The sequence below is a fragment of the Mesitornis unicolor genome, unplaced genomic scaffold, assembly GCF_000695765.1.
Source record: "Mesitornis unicolor isolate BGI_N332 unplaced genomic scaffold, ASM69576v1 scaffold10390, whole genome shotgun sequence".
NCBI lineage: Eukaryota > Metazoa > Chordata > Aves > Mesitornithiformes > Mesitornithidae > Mesitornis > Mesitornis unicolor.
The window spans coordinates 24,456-49,039 of NW_010160271.1; the positions used below are offsets into that span (position 1 = coordinate 24,456).

A 24,584-nucleotide genomic window follows, 5' to 3' on the forward strand; every position below is an offset into this window, starting at 1 on the left:
TCCAAATGCATTGTCTCCAAGTATAGTTATTTTCCTTCCAAGTATATGAAGGAATTAAATATGTTAAAGAATTAAAGAATCTCACTCCAGGCTTTTGTTAAAAACAGTCTTCCTGCTTTATGCAAGTCTGAGTTTTACTCCTCTTATCTAATATTTTGCATAACTCACAGAGAAATTACTCAGCTCAAACAAATAAAGAAGATTGTGGTGGTGCAACTGGTAGAGAGTACAAGAATATTTCATCATCTGAGCTGGGCCAAAATGAAACAAATACCTGACAAAAGTCAATTATCTCAGATGCTATAAACAGCACCTCTATATGAGACCCTTTGAGCTCTCTTGGATCACAGCGGGTTGTGACCAGCATCTCCCTGGAGCTGGGACGCCTCTCAGGTATAGACTCCTTGGGTTTTAAAGATTGTCTGCCAAGAAAGCTGATGAAGGGCAAAGTCAGACTTCTCAAGGCTCAATTACTGCCCACTGAGGAATGTCGACGCATTTTGAAGACTTGAGAAAAGGAAAATTTTAACTACAGCTAGCTTCTGGTATCCACCTCTCCACCTATGTGTTTGAATATACATATTTGCCTTCACAAGTGTGGAAGTCTATGTATTTCACTGGATCCTAATCTTTCTGTCTGTCTGTGTTTGTATGTTTCATGTTTCTATGTATGTACATATATTTTTATTTTCTTTTTAATTCAGGATACCGCGTAGTAAGTTAGTGTGAGTCTTGTCATTCTTGAACCTGTAATTAAGTCACTGTTTTAATTATAACGTATCTTACTGAATCATTTTGTTAATCTTTAAATTCGTTAATGATTAAGCGCTGCTAGAATTCAACCTTTCAATAATAAATCTTGAATTGCTGCTAAAACACAACCATGTTAAATACCCCAACCACAACAGAGACAGAAGACCAACATTTTCAAGTGCCTGTGTTGTTCTGCTGTGTCCAGTTAAAAGGGTCTGTTCTTTAGAATTAACAATCACCTAATTTAAAAAAAAAAAATAGGGCCTTTAAAGGTATGGCAAAGCAAAAATCCCATCTTGAGGCATCCATATAGCAACTGCTGTATAAAATGTAAATCAAGGTCAAGATATTTCTATGATTTTGATTTCTGCTAGATTTAGAATAATACTGCACATAGGAGGTCTAGTTGCTGGTAAATATTTTCTAAAATAACAGACAGAGGTTGTCAGGGGAGATTTTACACCAAATTTTACTCCACCTTCTTCCATCCAAGAAATCAGCTTCACCACATCTCCAGACCAAACAGCTGTCCTGCTCTTTAGTTAGCTGTTTCTTAACATCTTGTCCTAAAATAGCCTCCTCTTTTCCCTTATTCCCCTCCAGTTTTCCTCCATACCATAATTTGCTTGTTCAGCACCCCTTCTGCAGCTATGCCATCACTGCAAGCTGGCAAGCGGAGCAGAGATTAGCAACCATGCTTTTTGCTCAGTAGGAGCTACAATAACTATCCGGCAGGACTGCCCACACTGGAGTAATCCCATTTTCCAAAGGGCTGTGAAACTCCACTAGAAAGCAGGCAGCCTGCTATGTTGCCAATACAGCTTTTTATTATGAATCTAGTTTCCACTTCTCCCAAAGTATTTTTCATGATGCTTCAGATGGTGGAACAAAAAGAGGGAATGAGAATTTTTGCTTTCCTCAATGAAACAAATTACATTTTCTAGCTATCATGATAGAGGGGAAAGGTTTAAAAATATGATCCAAACACATCTAGGGCTAAGAAAGCAGAGGAAATACCAAACCAATATTAAAAAAAAAAAAAAAAGACAAAGACATGTTCTGAAAGCCAACATTCTCATGATCTGAGGGATCAGATACATGACTTTGAACAGAGGATATTGAAAATATATACACATCTACCCTGTATGAAGAAACACTCCTATATAGAGACACCCTTGCTAGCCAGAAGCTTGCTTTCATATCTACAAGACACTGTGCCACACCATGACAAAAGACTAGCTCAGGTGCCAGAACCAGTACAGGCAAAATTACCTTGGTGGTAATTAGCCTCAGCCATGCCACACTGATTCAGCTGTGCCGCTTCAGGCTCCAGAATTATTTCTCACAGCACCAAGCTGCCCTTCACAGTTATAAGCGCAGAAACGCCTGCTGTGTCTACAAGGTGCAAGTGATGCACACGGTGCCCAGCAGCTCGCAGGTCTTACAACTGAGAAGTGCAGCAGACCTAGGGAATGCAAAACTGACCACTCTGTCACTGGCTGTTTTTCTCACTTTCCAATTGTCTTTATCGGCAAGTTGCATCAGTTGCTGTCATGAAAAATAATATAAAAAAAACCCACAGGCATAAGTTTTTCTTTTTTCTCTCTTTTTTTCTTTATTTTTTTCTTTTATTTTTCTTAATTTGTTTTTTTAAAGCAGCTCCCTATAGCACCACATACAGCATGCATCATTGAAGCAAGTGCCCACACAAGAACAGTGAAGTTAATGGAGGTGTTAGGTCTCCTTCTGATCTCACTTCCATAAGTGAAAGGGAGGAATCCCCCAAGGTTGCCTGTGCAACTGCAGTAACAAAGGTGATAAAAGAACCAGACACACTGAGCCGTCATTTACTATCATGTTATCAAACTACCAGCTGGAAAAGCTCTGGCTATAATTCATCACCTGCTCAAGCTCAGACAAGACAATTGCAGCAGAAAGGGTACAGTATGTCAACAGATGGACAAAAAGTGTTAGATCTGGTCAAAAAGATGACAAGAAATCAAGAAATCATATGAAAGCCAAATCAGTGATCAGGATGAGTCAAAAGATAAGGACAAATACAATCCAAGCTCACACTCTCTTTGGTGAAACATAAGGTGATAAAAAAAGAACGACAAATTAAGAATTCCATTAATTTAATGACAAAACGATTTTATTTCCCTTTTTCTGCAGAATTGGCATCTTGGGAAAATGAACTGAACATTATTTGTAATTATGTTTTAAAACAATTAAAATGTTTCCATGTTGAGTATTCTTTGGATTAAAATATTTTTTTTATAAACTGGAGCAGATTCAATTATAAGAATTATCATCAGCAGGTTTCAGATTTTATCCACTGAGATAAGCAAGAACAGTTCACACTTCAGAATTATTGCTTCAGGCAGCCTTAGAAAAATTACTAATTTTTTATACTCAATACGCATATGTAGTCATAGAATCTAGACAGAAATAGATGTCAAAAAGACTTTCTTTTGGAATAAATAGGTCAGGCTCCAGCTGTGACACACAATCCACAAAGAATGAGACTTGGAGTCAAACATTTACAAGATAATTAAATTTCTTGTCATTAAAAATGTAAGTACATAAAAAAATAAATTGACTGTAAGCCTAATCAGTGACATGCAGTGAAAATTGCAACAACAGCTCATCTCAGATAATCGGCTTTGGAAAATAATACTAAGATTTCAGATAAGGATATTTTGTTTATTTGTTATTTGGGGTTTTCCCTTCCCCTTGTTTCAGCTGTTATTGATCAGCCTTCCAGGAGAAAGTTCTAAAAAGTACCCTTAGCTGTCACTCTAGGAACCACATTGTTCCTTATATTTACAAAAAGAATTTTAGTCAAGCTTCTTGAAAGTCAGTGGAACCTTGTCCATCTTTCTAGCATTTGCAGGGCACTCTCTGACTGCCCACTCCCAGCATTAATGAAAAGTAAATTATTCTTGTACCCTTTGCTGTCAAACACATCATCCAGTTACGAATAAGCATAATGTCATTCACAGGCTTTATTCCAGAAATTAGCAGATGAGCAGTAAACTCTCAATCCAATAAAAGTTATAGAATTCCTTCCATTGACCTGTAATTTCACCATACTGGTGAAATCCACAAACCAAAGTAATGACTTACTGAATGTAGAAAGGTGCATTTTTCTAAAGCACATGCACATTTGCATTTTTTAGAAAGACTTCAACAAGCTGGAAAAATGGGCCAACAGGAACCTTAAGGAGTTTAACAAGGAGAAGTGCATGGAGCAACCCCATGGACCATTGCATGATGGATGCTGCAGTCACCCTGCTAGAAAGTAGCTTTGCAGAAAAGGACCTGAGGGTCCTGGTAGACACCAAGTTGAACACGAGCCAGCCATGTACCTTATCAGCCAAAAAGACTAACAGTAACTGTATTCCTTCATGGATCAACCGCTTTTCAAGCTTGATATTTGTTTTTCAACTCCTGAAATTTAAACCATATTACATTTTTAAAGTCCTTCCCCTAGCACAAAGCTTTTCCTTTATTCTTACAGCACCTTGTCCACCAGTACACCCACATAGGATAAAAAATGATGAGTACAGCCACAGATTGACTCACAGCCATTCATCATCTAGTAAGCATTCCTAATTGAGGCAGTAAATAAGTAGATGTTTGGCTTACAGCTTTTAAGAGGTCATGCTGAAGACTTGTTGAATGAACTTTCTGTCCAGAGACACATCATCTCATATAAGCAGAGGTAAGCACCCACTTAAAAACTTTCCCAAGTCAGAATGATAAGATTTGCCATTGAGGCTTAATGCCTTCTTAAAACTAAACTGTGGAAATACTTTTTCTTTTCACACCAGCAAGGACACACTTTTCTTTAATGGTATGGTATTTACATACACTGTTTCAAATACTTAGCTATACTCTCTATTAAGATGGATATAATACAAACTGCAACACTACAGCAGTTAGCATTGCCATAGCCATTTCCTTTAACAATAAGTAAAATGCAAATACTCTTTTCATCATTATTTTAGTAATTTCTAATATGACATATTTGATGGTCAGTATTTGCTTTTCATGAGTATTAGCATGCTCATAATGATGGATATAACACTTATTTGTAGCACAGAGAAGCTCCGCTGATATATATCAGATCACTCTCTCTGGTTTCACTTTAAATGTGAAAATCCTCCTGTTCTCATCTTATTTCCTATAGGCACTTTCCCTCCCTAATAAACATTCAATGTCATATTATAAATAACAGGCACCTTTGTCTTCAAGGCAACGACCTTGCCCACATATTTGTATATACAATGCTGAGTACCCCTACACAGCTGAACACCAACAGCAGCAAAGTAATTCTGCATAACAAGCTGCTTTCACAACATCTGCAACCCGTTATTGTCCATTTCCATTAGTGAACATAAAATTGCTACTCTGTACACTCAGCTACAACCACAACAATAACCAGATCATTGTAATCTTTTCCAAATGTTTTTCATAATTGTTCTAGCACACTGATCTGTCAATAACATTTGCAAGCCTCCCCTTTATCACCCTCTCCCCTCTACAAATTCAATAATATGTAAAAACAAAAAAACTTGAAAACTACATGTGAAAGCAAATGTGTTTAAAACAGCTGTGCCTTTCATAAGTGATAAATCATATTTAAAACACACACATTCACAACAAATACACATCACAGCAGAGCAATAGGCCTTTTATAACCACTACTCTCTTCTTCTAAGGCTAGTCTTGACAACTGGTTTCTGCCACACCATGTAGCACTCTGCTTTCACTAACACTCTCTGAATGCTCCTGTCTAACACAGCCTCCATTAACCTGTGTTCTTAAATACTTACTGTAGTTGACTATGTGTTATTAACTTGTCAAGAAAGACCCCAGTCCAGCCCAACATTTAGTCATTTACCTCAATTGTTAGCAGGGCTACGTACAGATTAAATACTCAGGCAAATCTAGAGTAACTCAAACAATATAAGCCAGGCTGCCTCAAACTTTAGCAGTTTGGCTGAAATTAGTAACTAGCTCAAGTTGCTGTTGCCTTCTTCTAGAGCTCATGAAAGCAGAAGATAAAAGAGAAGGCATTCCTCCAAGTCATTTGCCCATATTTTTATTACCCTGCAAGGGTCACATTCCTGTCTTGTTTTCATATCTGTGGCTTTCACTGACTTCAATGTCACCTTTTCAAGACTACAGAAGTCACATTTGCATGAAGCAAACCTAAAGAAATGCACTAACTTATCATTGTCACTTTTGAACACCACACATACATTTAAAATCAGGAAAAGTTTATACAACTGAAACTTACTCGACACTCCCTGCAGCTCTTGGTTAATACTCGTTGACCTTCTGCGAGCACTTTGCCTCCATAGATACACTTTGCTGTAATTTGAGAAAAGGAGGGGGATTAAAAATAAATACACTAAATCAGTATTTAAACTATAAACAAATGCAAAGTATAACACAAAAGTAAAACCAATATTCACATACACTGAATAAATATGGAAATATTAAGAATATGATGCATTTTGCTTTCTTCAGAAGTCAGTATTATACACAATTACAAATAAAGTAGCTAACAATACATTCATTTTAAGAGCAAGTAGTACCCTCACCCAAACTAAAGAGAAGGAAAAAGAGCATAAGACAACATGTACTGGACCAAATTCATTAGTATTCAATACAAAATATTTTCATTACTGACATCCCGCAGATTAGTTACAGTATCTGTGCTACTAGAAGTCCTCATGATGCACTTCAAGAACTGGAGACATTTATTAGTGTACTGTCCATCAAGAGAATAATATAAGCAGAGATTTCAATTAAGCCTTCAGATTTTTTGTGGGCACAAAGGTGAACTCTTCAACTTGCTGAAGCAGTGCAAAAATGGATTAGATGCAGCAAATGACTCTACTGTATCAACAAACCATAAAAACCTATTTTAGAAAAATATTCTTAAAGCACAAAAGAAATAAGCAGATTTCACAGGAAACTGAAAGCTCCTACTAAAAAATTCTTGTCTGAAGTTTTGTCCCTTCTGCTAAAGACAACCAGCTCCACAACTGAACCAACAGACTAGAACATGTGAGCATTCTTCATTTCACTTCAAGGCAAAGTCAATTAACTTAGCTTAGGACTACCACCACTGTGAAGAAGGTGCTAACCTCCAGCAGGGCCACACATACCTGTTATAAGTAGCCCTTGCTGGTATCACCCTTAAGTACCTCTTATGGGTGATACCAATAGGAGTATTCCACAGCAGCAACTGTCATAGCCAGTTTGATTCCCAAATCCTAAACATAAAGGACTGCTATCAACCTTCATAAACTTTCAGCCATGAGTTTGCTTCCAAAGATTTTCTGTTTAAACTTACACTCTTCAATAGAAATTAATATTTAAAAAAAAAAAAAAAGCAAGATTTTCAGAATAACTCAGTTTTCACTGTCAACAACACATTTAAAAAACCAGGCTGCTCCCTTTTGGTATCCTAGTTTTCTTCATTTTTCTAAAGCTGCCCTAGTTTTTAATGTCTGAGCTGTTGTGATCTCACTTATGAAGAAAACTTCAGATCAGGAAGCTTTGTTTTAATTAGGAAACCAAGTAACTATTTTTGGGAGAAGATGAATTAGAGACATTTCCTTTCTCTGTCTATTCTCCTGACATGACTGCTTTTAACAAAAGAATGGACACCGCAGAACGCAAGTTAACACACAAGTCAGAAAAAAGATGATATTTTAAACAAAATTATAGTCTTTTGCCAAATATAGTTGGAAGGCTAACACAAGATGGCAGGGATCAAAACAGAACCACCTCATTTTTAAAACCCTTAACATATCAGACATTAGAGCTACTTCATTCATTAACCCTCAGCTAAAACAGGAAACTGTTCAATAATCCAGCCATTCAATAATCCCTAGAGACAGCAAATTACAACTGATGATTCTATCAGCACTAAATAGGAAAAGCACAGCGAAATTAACGCCCGCAGTGCAACTCTTTGGAAAGCCTCAGCAATTACTACTATCTACCCAAAAGTGACTGACTGCGGCCCTAGCACATCATTCTGTCAAGGAGCTGGCATTTACAATCAATTTCAATCAACTTCCATACATCTCTTCCCATTGACTGACATGCTGAGTTCTTGTCAGAATAACAAGTCAAGTTTGTGCCAATCACTGACAAAAAGCAAGTTTGATTGTTCATCTTTCCATTACAAATAACAGGAACACAGTTTACTCATGGGAATATACGTTGAATCTAAAATTTTGTGCCTTGCAATTCCTTTGTGTCAGATTTCGACCGTTGTGCATACATGCATATTAGCAAAGACACGTCAAGACAAGCAACCCGTTGCATGAAAGAACTTTCTAGACTCTCAGCATTACAAATAGAAATATTTTGAGACAAAAAGCACAGGCCAGCATGGTGACTTTACCACCCAAGTACTCTGTTCATAAACATCTTTTAGTAAACAGAATACTCATGCTAACATATAGCTGAGAGAAATGAGATGACACGAGCAAACAAAAGTGAATGCAAGATCACAGCTAAAGGATGTTTGTGCATGGGACTAATGAACTCAGTGACTGAAGATAGGTGACAGAATGCTAAAAAAAAGTGTTATTATTTTCCTAATAAATTTCAAAGTAATTCAGTATCCCTGTCTAAATGAATTATTGAAAAACACATGCATGAAGTTTAATAGCCTCCACGAACAGAGCAGGGGGAAGAAACAAACAGTGCTTCTTAAGGTAAGAATGGTACCAGTATTCAGCTAAAATTTCCATATATAAATTAACAGCAGTACAGGGGACAAAGACAAGGCAACAAATATTGAATAGCCTTTCCAGGAATGCTACCTACAGCTTTCATTTCCAGAAGGAACTGAAAGCTGACAATAACACTGACATTAAAATCTACTTTTTTTCTTTCCTCTCATTAATTTATTTTGAAATTAAATACAGCAAACTATCACTCCACATAGTGATAGTAACCCAGGGACTGAAATTGTGTCATGTTTATTTTAAAGAACAACCTTCCAATCCAAAATAAAAGATAGGCAAAAAGATAACAGCTCAGTTTATTCCTCATCACTACAGAAACTCATAGGTTTGATGCTCCTCAACATCAACAGGAGATACAAGCTGAAGCGAAGTAAGGCTTCCCAGCCCCAAACAAGGAGATGAATAGTTTACACTGACAATAAGTATAAAGAGAATCTTAGAAATTTCCAATGCCTGTTGATTCCTCAGCAATTATTTATTTTCTTCTTAAATCAAGTTTGGCACTGTGGCTTATGTTATCTGAATTACCAGAATCTATGAAAGTCATTCTAAAACAGATCTGCTTTCATGATAAGTTTACTTAGACAGAGGGTGAAACTGTGTGATGTACTTACCCTTGCATACTTTGCAACACTGGCTTTCCACATGCACTGGGAGAGCATCAGGGGGACAATCAAGAGGAGGGCAGGACATCCTTCGACACTCCACAGCTCCACTCTAAGCAAAGGTTTTAAGACAAAATTCAACCATGATCGTTGTAATTAGCAAGTATTTTATACATAACACAGAAGAGAGAAAACACTTTAAATGAAAATAGCATTGCGGATAACAGAACCATCCTTCAGTAAAAAGTTTAATCCTATTCAAATACAAACTTGCATCTCAATCAAAATGCATCTGAAGGTGAACCAACCCATTCTGATACATTACTGGTTTTACCCCACTTACCCTGAGCAAAGTGCATTAAGAGGAAAACATAAGCCCATCTTTACAAGAACAAGAGCATCACTTTCTGTAGGCTGTGCCAATCATCTTTGAGATTTTTAACAATCAGTTTTCTATTTTCTTGAGCAAACAAAGACTCTCTTCAGATATTTAACAAATAATTTCAATGAGACAAGATTTACATACTAATTCTCTTCTGTTCCTCAGTTTTTCAGAGTGAAAACACTGAAAACAGAATCTGCATGTTGTTACCATGCAAGATGCAACTAAGCATCTATGAATACTATTAAGATAATGCTTCATTCTTCAAAAAACTACTGCAGTGAAAACAATTCTAAAACAAACATGGACAATGCCATGCTTTCACCCCAAAACTGTAAAGTCCTCGCAGATATTAATAGAACAAATGAGAAAGCAATGTCAAGGGAAAGCAGATTTTATATATGGACCTCGCATATAAGCAATGTCAACTTCTTATTTATTTATTTCACCATCTCCCTCCCTATTGTTCATACTGCCACTAGATGCATACTAAAAACATAATAATAGTCAGAGTTAACATTATGTATTCAAGGACCATTTTCACATTTTAATTAGGTTCTACTTCTTAAACTCTTTAGAAATTCTTACTTTGCATGTGCAATTCCTGCAGTGATCATCTTCAACCCAAGAGTCTTTGTCTCTATAGATCAATCCATTTACTTGACAAGTCTTCTCACAATGACAGTCTTCCAATTGACTCAGTCTTGTTTCTGCATAATTTAACTATAAATGAAAGTAACTTGATGAGATTTCTGTAATTCAAACACATGATTTTAAAAAGCAAATATGAGAAAGCAGTATATTTATTTTTAGCTGAACTAAGTTTGACTACAACCTTCAAAACACAGAACCAGGATGTCAGCAGGTATAAACTAATCCTACTCCTCAGACTTTGATGGAGCTATCCATACTAACTGACAGCAGTTTAGGACTCATGCAGCTGCCTCCTGTACTGTAACAAACCCCACTAAGATCGCCTCAGGAATTACTGAGGCATTACTAAATTACACAAATGATAACTGCTTTAAAAAAATTTCTTAACTGCTTATCAACCTGATTGAAAATCAAAAAGGATGAAGACTGGCAGACTGACTTCTCCTAATCACCCCCATCTCATCATTGTTAAGCATCAGCCAGATAAATAGTTTCTGACTTTTAGAAAGGTCTTAACCTTAAAATAGCAAGTAAGATTTAGAGGGGAAAGAAAGCATTTTAATTCAGTGTGGTACAAAATATTCCCAGACTATGATTAATGGAGAAACCATCCTCCTGGGCTGGTGGTTAACTCTTAACACTTCTTGCTGTTCCCATTACCTCCTCAATTTTAACTACTAAAACACATATCAGGAACCTAAAATTCATAGAATCATATAATAGTTTGGGTTAGAAGGGACTTTAAAGATCATCCAGTCCAACCCCCCTGCCATGGACAGGGACACCTCCCACTAGACCAGGTTGCTCAAAGTCCTGTCCAACCTGGCCCTGAACACTTCCAGGGAGGGGACATCCACAACTTCCCTGGGCAACCTGCGCCAGTGTCTCACCACCCTCATAGGGAAGGATTTCTTCCTGATACCTAGTCTAAATCTACCCTCTTCCAGTTTAAAACCATTCCTCTCATTCTATCGCTACCTGTCCTTATAAAGAAGTCCCTTCCCCAGCTTTCTTGTAGGACCCCTTCAGGAACTGGAAGATTGCGATAAGGTTCCCCCCGGAGCCTTCTCTTCTCCAGGCTATATCTGCATGCCAGCAATTGCTCTGTCTACTGATGAGATGCTATGAATTAAGGAGTGGAGACAATGCTCATTCATGTAGCAGCAGAAAAGGACAAGGCTTTTTGAACCACCCTCTCCTAAGCTGCATCACAGACCTCCCTTTCACATAAGGTACCATCTTAACATTCTCCAGAGAGGAAGAAACACCATCTATGCATAACTTGTACTCAGTGTCAACATCTCTAATCCCTAGGAGCACTCAAAATTACTTTCCCATTTAATAGTACTATAAATAAATAAATACAGACTTAATATTCAGAAGTAAATATGTGTATTCTTCAGGCCCCAGAACTGCCATTGCTCTAAAAATTACCGTGGTGCCAGTTTTATAAGAATTTCTCAAGGTCCTGCTTTTTACAGTCATATTTGTCTTACACATATAAGCCATCACAATGAAGTCACTGCAAATAGCAAGGCTATCTAAACCTGGCATAAGACAAGATGAATACATATTCTATTCTGCTATAAATATGATGCTATTATCCTACGTTAGAGGTTGCAACATTTTAATAGTAGCAAATTTTATGAAAATGAAAAAAAGAATGCACAGTGCTGTTGTATTTTTGACATAATGGCATACACCTGAATTTCATATATTTCCATCCTCTAAAATTCCATCAATTTAGAACAAAAGTATTCTAATATATTCTTTTTCATTCCTGCCAGTAAAAGAGCAACATATTTAGAGGAAAGAAAAACAAAAGAAATACTAGGGAAATTTCTGTGATTTTTTTTCTCTGTAGTCCTCATGAGAAAAAGCCCTGAATAAAAGATCTTTATTTCTTAAGCTGTGATTCCAGCATAATAGAGAATTGATACCCATCTCCCTCAGACGCAGCATGATCTGGTGACTTCACAACTGCTTGTCACATTTTAGAGGCAAAACTATCCTCTTACAGGAGCTGCTTATTTTCAGCAGAAACCCTTTCCAGGTCATTATATTTAGTTGTTATATTTACAGTATACAAAATACATTCAGATTTGTTAAAAAGGTGTTTGTCATGCACTTCTACTTCAAATTAACATTGCCATATAAATGGGCTATATATATTTTAGAGAGAAAATACCCATACTTGAAAGTGGTTCTTTGTCTGTCCTAGAAATTATTCCCTAGAAAAAGAAGAAAACTCTAAGAGAATATATAATTTCAATTTATTAACTTTTTTGTCATTTGCATTATCTTGACAATATCGTTTATTTACTTCAAAATCATTTACCTCCTGTTCCTGGGCCAAGTAGATCATCAGAAAAAAGGCATGCAACAACAAACCCTCCAATACACAGAGGCCAATGAATCTACAGCAGCCCATAGAATCTGTTCAGAAATAACATCTACCAGAGTGACCAGAAACATTGTCTTTGTTTCTAAACTTCAAGCCTTAATTGAAAAATTTCTATTGAGCTCAATAAAACAACGAAGTCCTAAAACTTAGCTGAAATATCCTTCCAAATGTTGCCAAATGCACACAATTAGATTTGCTGAAAATTTAAAATGTCAACAGAAAATTCTCAGGCTTCAAACATTTTTCTTTACATTATAAACAGAAATAAACTAATGAGAAAGAAGCAGCTGTCCTGGTTTGAGCTAAATAGAACTAATTTTCTATTTAGTGATTTTACTTTTCAGCTCAGTCTCTTCTAAGTGGCTGTTCTAGCTGAAACTAGCAGCATGTGTTTCCAGACAGTGCATAATTCTACAAGTGATAATGACAAGGCCATTGTCACACCATGGGTGCCATATCGCCACCTACGGGGAGGAGCAGACCCAAAACTGACCAACTGGGTATTCCATCCCACATACGTTATACTCGGTATAAAGCAGAGGCATCACAGGGGTCTTGACCTCTTCCTTCCATCTTGACCCCTTCTCTACCCTCTGCTTTTCTGATCCTGCAGAAGTCCAAGTAGAACCCTGCTAGATCGTCTGCCTCCAATCCTGATCCATGTGTTCCTGCATTCTGCTTCCACCTGCTGCCGGGTCCAGTGGGGAACTTTTCCAGTGCCCTGCTCTGCAGAGCCTCTGGTGACGTATACGTCATTGGGGGAGAGTTGGGGAAGGATTTTATATTGGTTTTCTATATATTTGTACATATCTGTATATATGTCATCATTTCTCTATTTACATTATTATCCTGTAGTATTAGTACTATTGTTTTATTAAATCTGTTAGTTTTATTTTCCAATGGATAAAGTCTCTCTCCCTTATTCTCTTTCTCTTCCCTTCTGGGGAGGGGAGAGGGGTTAATAGAGAACATCTGTCCAGGATTTAGTGGCCAGCCCAGCCCTAAACCATGACAGCAGCCCAGACCATACCAAACATTTTCTGTATACTAACCAAATCTTAAGTTCTCCACATTCAGGAAGATTTGGCTAGCTCTTGTGCAAAAAATTTATTTAACACTTTCCTTGCTCCTTCTCTGCCCATACAAATAACTGAAAGACAGCAGACGTCTGTTAAAAATGTATTGTTTCTGTTTAATCAACAAAATTATGCAAAGAAAAAAAAAGCTATCAAAATTTACATGGAAAACATTGTTAATCATAGACGTATTCACAATCATATAAGTCCATGATGTAAACAAACCAGATTAACTAGTGCATCAATGAACTCAAGCACTTTATACTTCTTGGTTTTAATCAAATTCAAGCTTCAACCTTTCTGACCTCAACCAAAGAAAGATTCACTAGAAATTTTTGTGCTCAGAGTCTTCATGTATCAAGCATACCTGAATATAAAGCATACTCTAGTGTGGGCTCATAATTTACCAAAATAAATTATACTCCATGAGATGCCCAGACTGATTTCAGTAAACTGTTAAAGATGCATGAATTATTTTAGTCATTATATTTAAAGAGGAACTAACAGTATTTCTGTATGGCAGTTGGGAATGCTGAAATATACTATGATCCTTTTTTCCTGCAGCAAATTAATATTTTAGCCAGATTTCAAACACTCTGACCTATGGTCTCTATTCGAGGACAAGATTAAATCAATTAAATATATATTCTGGAAAGATTTGGAATTAATTCAAATGAACACAAAAATAAAATGGGCTTAAAAAGCCAGTATTTATTCATCTTTAAAAACTATGTCCTTACAAGAAGTAGGCAGGAAGAGGACACAATGGCAGCTAGCTTGATGCAGATCAAATGCTCCTGCAGATAGCACTCCATGACAATCTGATGTAGACAACGCCCTGCTGGGCCCCTTCTACAGCCCCGATGTCCCATCCTGCACCAGCACTGGACTCATGGGACAGAGGTAAAGCCCAAGAAAAAGGGTAGTCTCTCCCTCTGCTTACATACTGCATAACTGCACTGCTACCAAAATTACTGGAGTTTGAAGACCACTAGTCTGATGTTTTCTTCCTAGACAAGCCCTGGTCTGAGTCTTCGTAGTTTTACATTATATGTGCTGCGTGTAGATATTCATCGCAAAAAACATTCACTGGTCTATTCAATGCTGCAATACATCTGTAACCAAACACAGATTGAGGGAGAAACTGAAATCCTAGATATAGCGAGGCTAAAAGCAAAAACTGGACATCAAACCACTTTTCCAAAATGTCACATTCATGCTCCGTATCTCTTGGTGCAGGACCAGGAGCTGGGACTCATTGCTTGTGTACATTAGCAAACCATTCTCTGACCAATGCCCTGCTAAACAGGATCTCTGCAGGCAGCTGCACAGCCCTTCTAAGCCTTGCTCTTTGCCTTGTCATACATCATCCACACACGATACACTTGTACCTACTTTAGTACCACTTGTGGCTATTGTGACTAGGACTGAAAAGGCAGATAGAAACCTCAATGCTTCCCTCAAGTCTTTCCATTTTTAACTTGCATTTGTCTAACAAATTAACTTCCTTTCCTGCTGCACGCATTTTTCCTGGATAACAGTATTTCTGTAATAACTGCACCAAAACAGTCAGTGTACTGCTATAAGAGAAAAGGAACTTGCAATGAAGGATTATCCCAGCACCACTTTATGGAAGCAGAGAGTCTTTACAGTACAAATAGTGTGTTATTTGCTTCCCCTTGTAAAGTACTAGCCAGCAAAAATATAATTAACAGCAGAGAAAGCAAGTTACTCAGTACAGTGCATAATTGGAACTTGCTCATACCACCAGCAGGGCTCAAAATAATTGCCTCTCTTTCACAGTACAAGCAGCAAACTGAACTAAAAGCTTCACATTTCGCATTCAGAGTCAGCCTGTTCAAAGCATGTCAGCTGAGTAAGTGGACTGTCAGTATAAGGTGCACACTTTCTAAAAACAAAATTTCCCCTTTCCTATTAGGAAGGAAAAAGACACTTAAAGGTAGCACAGTAACAAGTACAATGCTTTTATATTACGCTACGCTAGTAGCACTACTATGCAAATCCTATTTTTGAAACTCCTGTTCAGTAACTACACTGAGATTAAAGGCATCTATAGGTTGGTTGTGGCATCACTTAAACCTAAGTAATTAGTGCGTAAGTGCTGTTTCAGATGAGACAATTAATTGCCTTTTCCCACAAACCAGATGGTTCACCAACATTAACCCCAAAAACTGCTCACAGATTGTCCTTCAACACACAACAGGGGTTCAGTCACCTCTAAAACACAGCTTCCTACCCCAAAACTTCACCAGAACCTTAGCTGAAGGGCCTTGGCTAACACAGCAGTTGACTGTGTAGTGAGAGAACAAAGTCTAAAGAAAATCTTCAAAATCCCAAAGAGAAAAACACTATGGTTTTCCATGCATCCCACTCACAATCCAAACCAGGGGGGGAAAAAAAATACAACAAAAAACACCATCCACACCACACCAGCTGGAGCTGGGTGAACTTTCATACTGGTAAAAGCCACTGATCAAAGGTGATGTCGAGATCAGCTAAGCCAGCAGCTTCACAGGCATTTCCATTCTGGGGCCTCATTTCAATTCCCAGGAAGAAGACTATGCCAGTCCTGAAGACTTCACAGGACTTCCCACAGGCAAACAAGCATCCTCTGACAGCATCACATGGTGAGGAAATTGCTGAGGGATTTCACTCCTTTGTTTCTGCATTTATCCCACAGCATGAAAAGAGAAATCATGCTAAGACTTCTCACAAAATATCAGACCTTGAGCATTTTGTCACTACCTTACAAATACTAAGGCAGACAACAGAAGCTGCATAAGGCTTAAGTGACATCCATGAAGCTATATCCATAAGTCCACTGCAGACAGGGCTACTAGTAGAAGGAGAAAAAAAATGGCTCTTCTATGAAAACACAGAATTATTGCAGAAGTAATAAATACTTTCACGTTAGTCTTAGCACAGGAAGAAATGCTTAGGTACCTACTTTTGCAGTCATTTTTGCCAGGAGTTCTTGCAAATCCATGATTCCTTGCACTAGGCTTAGAAAATCACTGCAGGTCGGGCATGCTCAATAAAGGAAGTGTAAAAAGAAAAGGAAAGGAAGAGAAGAAAAGACAATAACCCATAAATAAATCAAGTCTGATACTGCTGATTATCAGAACATAAAATGCAATCTGTTTACACAGAATTTTTGCCTTATGGAAGTCAGCACATGCAAAAATGATGAGCCCAAAAATATTCCCTTTAAAAAAAGGAAATAATTTGTATGAAAAATCTAAAATGGAATAAAGAAATTGCTACTTACTGCGATTCAGATTAGGACACTGTGTTATATATCCATTAGGTATAAAGATGACTTTCACATCTTGAATAACACCCTTTGTAAAAGAAGAGAAAACTGCTAATACAGATTAAAAGCATTTGGTTAGATCTGTTTCACAACTCATTTAAGTGGATACAAAAAAATCGACCATCTCACTCTGCTTGTGAGGTGAACATTTTGTCCAACTGAAGATGGACAAAATATAACCACTCCTTCTATCTTCCTGTGTGTTTGGATATTAATTTTCATAAAACGCAGAAATAATACTGCTTTGTCTTTTGCAATCACCAAACATAAGCCGCTTAAACGTCTAAAAATGGAATGAGACCAGTGAAAAAGCAGTGAAATAATATCCATTATCAAGCCTATGACACGCTTTGCCAAAGACAAAAAGAAAACACAGCAGTACTCTTTAGTGATTTAGCCAAGACTGTGAAATCAAACTTTATGAAAAGAGAAGTATATAGTTCAAGAGGTAAGCAAAAGTCTACACTTCAGCTACCTGGTTTAGTGTAGCCTGCAAGCTTAGTATGTCAACAAGCAGTTAATGTAATCATGCCATCAGTTAGAATTAAATCCTCTTTCTAACCACATGGAAAGATCCCCTATGCAGTACTGGCAGAAATCAGGACTCCAAGGTCAGAGCCAGCTAGCGCAGGTTGTGTGAGACCCAGAAACAGAACCAGGCAGGACAAGAGAGAAGAAGGACCAAAAAGGTCCAGCACTGGCTGCATCCCCTGTTGTCCCTGACTCACAAGAATGTCCCTGATGGAAGCAGAAAACACAAAGAGTTGCCCAATATCTCTGCATACCTGGGTCCTGAAGAAGCCTAAGTCCTTCAGATAGCCTAGAAGTGCTGAATCTTGTTATTGCTCTTTTAAGCTCAGTACAAAGCTCCTGCTCCATCTTCAAGTGTATAACCTACTTACTCCACCTGAACCACTAGCTTTAATAACATCATGGTCACTAAGGGGGCAGAGCCAGGAAAAACAAGGGACTGCTAGTGTTGCACTTCCCCTGACTGCAGTAACATGGCTCTATCTCCTCCCAGACACAGAAGAATTTCTTTAATTTGAAAGGAAATTTATCATCACAGCAGTTATTATCTAAATTAATTACTGATTTATAAAACTATGTTTTAATTTTCAGTTAAATTGTAATGGAGTGAATTTTGCAACCTGAGGACATGGTCACTTGCTCAAAATGTCAAACTCCATCAATAAATAAAATATAGGCCTCAGATAGCCCTTGAAGCCTGGTGAATACAGTAACATTTCACAGTACACGTTCATTTGCTAAAACAGCAGAAGGCAATCAGCAAGCACCACTTCCCACTTACTGTTTCATTATCAAATATTAACTGAAAATATTAATAGACATAATCAGATCACAGTCGTTCTTGCAGAAGTATATACATTTATTAACCTTTTCATCTATGAGAATAACTGAACCATCATATTAATGGGAAGTAATACTGTCACTGGAAATGGAATATACTGAAAGCCATTTTATATACTTTCTGTTAGCAATCATCAGTGAGAAATCAAAGGTGAGGCACAAAAATATATTTCAATCCTTAAGCCTCTCCAGTGAAAAGCTAAACCAAGAGTAAATGAGGTCACAAATTTTCACCAGACCATATTGCACAGCTAACAAGATATGATCCAGACAGAAGTGATGTTTTTTCCTCAGCCTTTTTTTTTTAAGTGCATAATGAACGTCAAATATGTCTGTTGCATCAGAGCCCCAGTGCTCAATTGCCTTTTTGATAGATTTGCATTTAAATACAATCTGAAGAGGAAACACAGCTATAATGTGTCTTAATTTCTGGCTACAGGAAAGCATGTTACCATGGAAAAAATGTATGATCTTCAATTCACCAACATAGATGCCTTCTAAGTCTATAAACCCTCTGAAACAGAATTAATACAATCAAATATGGAAGTGAACCTTCAAAGAGCAGATATTTCGCTGATGTATTTTTTTAATAGAAAGACTTCATTATAGGCAAACACTTATTGCAGCCATAATTACTGCAACACATATGAACAAACTTGGACTATTCCTCCTCCAGCATTAAGTCTAGGTTGCCAAGAGCTTTCTGTGACCACAGCCAGAAGGAGAATTAGGCATGCACAGCTCCCAAGGGGAAGCCCAGGGCTCTGGTTCACTTTGGCACAGGGTGTTTTTCAGTCCATACTCTGTGAAAGGACATCAGGATTTGGCTTTGACAGGGAGATGTCAGCAGTCAAAATCTTCCTGGTTTTTCCTTTCCTGAGCAGACAACACCTTTGTGTTATCATTAAAGCATTTGGCTTACTACAACAGCGGCTTCAGGTCAGCATCAGGACTCACTATCCTGAAGAGCCTTCATCTGTGCAGGCAGATTACCAGCTACAAGATAAAATTCAGGCCTGCAGCACTAAACATCAAGCCCATCCCATGAGGATGTAATACAAAAGCCCTGTTTATAGCACTTCTCATGTCTCTATTAAATAGAGAACTCCTCCCACATACTATGAAAAGGTTCATAAATTCCATGAGCTCTCCACTTCTGCGTTTCCATTTCCTCCACTGCCTTTCACCCTCTTTAAAACCTACTTCTCCCACAGAGACAACATGTGCCACACAGCTGTGCAAGCTGCATCGGCCAAGGCTGGTGAAAGGCTCTGCACAGAGGCACCAGCAGCTGTGCCCAACACCCTGTGCCCAGGCAATGCTACGCCAACACCACTGGATCTCCACTAGATCAGCGCTGCACTCCCCTACACAGGGCAGGCACACCCATGGCAGGCAGTTGTCCTTGGTACTGCATATACCTCACCTTAGTCTGTACAACCCCAAGACCAGCACAACTACAGAGGCCTAGTACACATATGATTGCTGTGCAGTAAAAATACTAACACATTTCTCAAGCACCTACTACACAATTCCCAGACACAGCAGCAGGATCAATAGAGCCTGCTGTAGCAGATATGAAAATTAACGTCTTTTGACACGAATCACCTAGTCAGCAATGCATTAATAAGCTCATTTCTGCAGCAGCTCTTTGGAGGGAGCCTTAGGGGGAAGGGTTCTCCCCAGTGATACCATGAATTTTGCAGAGAATTCTGATGCTGACAGCAATCAGATCCATCCTAGAGTGAGGTTTTCCTGGATGTCTGGTCTCACTCTCTTCCTCCTTTTAGTTGCATATTCTTTGGTTTTCTAATCTGATTATAAACAGTATTTTTTTGTCTTAAAACAAATCTTGCTTTTGGGCAACACAAAGAAACCTGAAGGGTCAACATTCATTTTTCGAAGGAATTCCTGTTATTCCCTTCAAAGTAAACAGACAAAGCTATCTTAAATGTGTTCTGCATTTGCTCCCACCACTGCTGTGCTAAACCCATTTCATCTTGTCTGAACTCCAAATGCCTGATCATAGCAGGTAAGTCACAACTAGTAAGAGATTCTGGCTGTAAGGGGCAAGACTTCAACTCCCTTGATTATGCCACAGAGCACTTCATTCCTCAGTCAGGCCACAGACACAGCAGGGCTACTTGCAGAATAATCAGTGTAAATAAGAAAGTGGAACAAAGGCATAAATAAGAAAAATGACAACAACTGACCACAGTTACTTATGAATATAATCTCCTCTCCATCCTCTTCTGATATAGTGAGGAATTATGATCCAAAATAAGCATGAGAATATGGCACAAAATGTGCTTTAGTGCTCTTCATTTGCGGAGACACACAACAATTAACTATCATCAAAGTAAGAAAATTTTTGGAATGGCAAAGATAATACTCAGAACAGTATCCAGTGCTTTTTGTTACATGCATTATCATGGCTCCAATGCACATACAAAAATGCTAATTCTCTTTTAACATTCTTATTTCCCTGCAGATCTCTGTTTACATTAAGGAAAATAGATCTATTTTTTTATATGCTAAAACAGTGAAACAAATTGCTCCAAAAAAGAAAGGGAGGTCCTGCTGAGCATGTAAATATATGAAGAGAGATGTGTACTCTTTACAAACTGGCAAAATCCCAAGTTTTTGCAATGAGTAACATTAAAAAAGTAAGATTTCTGAAACTCTCAAGCAGGATTTAAAAAATACAACCAATTATATTTCTGCCCTGAAGAAAGTTAGTAAAATATTCAAGCACGCATAAAGCAAAGTAAGGCACTTGTCGGCTTTCATTACGATCAATAAAAACTGTCAGCTCATTAGCATATCATTAGCTACCCTGCTGTTTCCAAAGTGTTAACGCATAGAAATATTAATTTACAAACATAATATCCCAGAGTTCTGAGGCTCTGACTGCCTGCATAAAATAAGAATTTAAGATGGGTGAATCCAATATAACTTCTTTTTTTTCTTATGTAGCTATAAACATATGTTTACCATCTGTGGAATTATGGGAAGCAGCTGAGGTAAAAAAAACAACAGCTGTAGAATAAAATAATACTATCAATTTCACTTCACAGTGACAGCTCAACTGCTGGAGAAAGAAATGTACTCTAGGTTCAGAACAAATCTCGGACCGTCACTTAAATTAAAAGTTAGCTTTATCTCTGTTTCACAAATAAAATTGTTAGTTGCTATGCTTAAATAATTTTAGCATAAAATAATTGTCCTAGCTTGCTGAAATCTGGGGACTTGGAGGAGAGATGCTCTGAAAAACAGCAACTTGTAAAATTGTCTCATGAACTGACAGCTTCAAAGGGGAACCGAGTGAGTGGTAAATCACCTTGGCAACAAATCCATGTCAACATCCAGCATAGGCAGATTGGCCTATCACTGAGGATGGACTCTTTCACTGATAAACACTTGCACCGTGGCTTGTTATCCAAAACTTGAAAAAATATCAGAAACTTTTCTGTGGCTTGCTTACAAAGCAAAATAATTAATTTTAAGTTGGAGGGGTTGTTTTTCATTTGTTGGTGGATTTTGTTTGTTGCTTGGTTCAGCAATTCAATCTCAACCAGAAAATCGTATAGTCTCACCAGGGGCAAATAAAAGCTGAAAGAAAACATACAGGAGAGGGCTTTAGAAGTTGTAGGTCATTTCTCTGTCCTTTACAACTTTGGAAATATGTTGTCAAGTGCAAGGTGTCCCTGCCCATGGCAGGGGGGTTGGACTAGATAATCCTTAAGGTCCCTTCCAACCCAAACCATTATATGATTCTATAATTGTCATTAATTGAATCTGAAATATATTGCCATTACTTGAATCCTCTTTTTCTTCTCCAAAGTTCCTCGTGCCCATACTGGCCTACTCAATGATGACATCTTGAGGAGACTCATCAATGGAAAACAACAGGCTTTCCAGCTAGAAGGTAGGAGCAGCCCAAGTCCCGCCAGCTAGCCAGCCATTCAGCCTGGGCTGTTTGGAAGCAATGGAAGCTCCGAAGGACAAAGAAGCTCATGAACAAAACCCAGTGACCCACTATTCACTCTTCATTGAGAAACATGGTGACATACTTCGTTGAGAAAAACAGAAAGACAGGAAGGTACTCCAGGAACAGAAAAATAAATTTTTTTGCAGCCAGACATATGCACTAGACACAGTAGCAATCATTTGCCAAAGTCAGAAGGATCTCAGGCCAGACCACCTTTTCTGCTCTAGAAGTCAGTGCTGACAGGGGCAAACAAGGAAGAGTCATTTGAGGCAAACAGCAGAAGGATGAGAGTATTCTGCATATTAAATTGAGGAAACAGCCTCCAAGAGTCATTAAAAGCATCGTTGCCTAGCCAGGACACCTGAGCAAAGCTGTTTGTTTCAGGAATGTTTAAAGATGAAAGCCAAGAATAGACTCCCAATGCTGCCTACACACTCTTGTTCTGTCCCCAGGAGTGCCACGGCAGACCACAGCAGGTAGGTGAAACCTAAAGTAAGAAAATCAAATAAAACCCTCAAATACTGGGCACTGCCATCAGTGACTACAACACTCTACCTTGCAGGAAGAGACACTTTTCTCTAAGTGTTGGTCCTATCTCAAACCCCAAGTCCACAGCTTCTACTAAAATTCAGACAAATCAGGTTTCAGCAGTGTCAGACAATCAGAAATACCTTGTTGACTATTAATTACCTTCTTCATGTACCATTTCATATCTGCTTACCTTAAAGAAACCATGTTTCCTGTTTCTCTGTCCAAGCCATAAATTGCTTTCAGGTGTCAAATTCATTTCTGGGGGATCAATAATGCGTTCATAAATCCTGTAGAGGGAATAAATTGCCATTACTTGAATCCTCTTTTTCCTCCAAAAAAAACCCTAGTCAAAATCAGTTAATGATAAAAGACAGAAAGTACATCAGATAAATGATATTCATCATTGATAGTTTTGAAGGTATATTTCAACTTTAAAAGTATAAAGAAAAAAAACAAACAGGTAAAAAAAAATCAAATCAGAGAAATAACCCTTTGAGATTTTCAGACTGTTTAGAGTTTTGCATAGACTTCACAAAGAAATTATATTTCACCTCTATTCCCATGGCGTTTTTGTCTCTACGTCAGGTTACTAGAAGGTAAAGGGGCCCAAGATAGTTGGTTTATATTCAAGGACCACTTCTTCCAAGCTCAAGATCAGAGCATCCCAACAGGTAGGAAATCAAGCAAGGGAGCCAGGAGACCCAATTGGTTAAACAGGGAACTGCTGTGCAAACTCAAGTGGAAGAAGAGAGTCTGTAGATCATGGAAGGAGGGGACGGCCACTTGGGAGGGATACAGGACTGTTGTCAAAGGATGTAGGGAGGCAACTAGGAAAGCTAAGACCCCCTTGGAATTAAACCTTGCAAGAGAGGTGAAGGACAACAGAAAGGGCTTGTTCAAATACATTTCAGAAAACTAATGCTAGAGGCAATGTAGGCCCACTGCTGAATGAGGTGGGTACTCTGGTGACAGAGGATACTAAGAAGGCGGAGTTACTGAATGCCTTCTTTGCTTCTGTCTGCACTGCTGGAGACTATCCTCCGGAGCCCCAGAGCCCTGAGGCCCCAGAGGAAGTCAGGATAAAGGAGGAGTTTGACTTGGTGGATGAAGACTGGGTTAGGGATCAGTATAAGCAATCTGGACATACAAAAAATCCATGGGCCCTGATGGGATGCACCCACAGGTGCTGAGGGAGCTGATGGGAGTAATTGCCAGACCACTCTCCATCATCTTTGCCAAGTCTTGGCAAACGGGAGAGGTGCCTGAGGACTGGAAGAAAGCAAATGTCACTCCAGTCTTCAAAAAGGGCAAGAAGGAGGACCCGGGTAACTACAGACCGGTCAGCCTCACCTCCATCCCTGGATAGGTGATGGAACAGCTTATCCCCAGTGCTGTCTCCAGACATATTAAGGATAAGAGGGTCATTAGGAGCAGTCAGCATGGTTTCACCAAGGGGAAGTCATGGTTGACCAATCTGGTAGCCTTTTATGAGGATATAATCAGGTGGATAAATTATGGTAGGGTAGTGGATGTGGTCTATCTTGATTTCAGTAAAGCATTTGACACTGTCTCCCATAGCATGCTCACAGCTAAACTGAGAAAGTGTGGTCTGGGTGATCGGGTAGTAGATGGATTGTGAACTGGTTGAAGGAAAGAAGTCAGAGAGTTGTGATCAATGGGACAGAGTCCAGTTGGAGGCCTG

General features: G+C 38.4%; 1 protein-coding gene across 1 annotated transcript in view; it reads right to left on the minus strand.

Moving 5' to 3' along the window:
* The window catches only part of LOC104544648 (protein kinase C-binding protein NELL1-like), a gene marked incomplete at its 3' end in the record, with an annotated part of 32,942 nt that extends 9,750 nt beyond the window's left edge, over nt 1-23,192 (minus strand). The window contains exons 1-6 of the mRNA XM_010189574.1: nt 23,073-23,192; nt 16,945-17,017; nt 16,624-16,706; nt 10,110-10,244; nt 9,149-9,251; nt 6,059-6,132 (exon numbers count right to left, since the gene is read on the minus strand). Coding sequence (XP_010187876.1) covers nt 6,059-6,132; nt 9,149-9,251; nt 10,110-10,244; nt 16,624-16,706; nt 16,945-17,017; nt 23,073-23,192 — 588 coding nt within the window. The remainder of the gene's footprint in view (nt 1-6,058; nt 6,133-9,148; nt 9,252-10,109; nt 10,245-16,623; nt 16,707-16,944; nt 17,018-23,072) is intronic.
* Between the last annotated feature and the right edge of the window lie 1,392 nt (nt 23,193-24,584).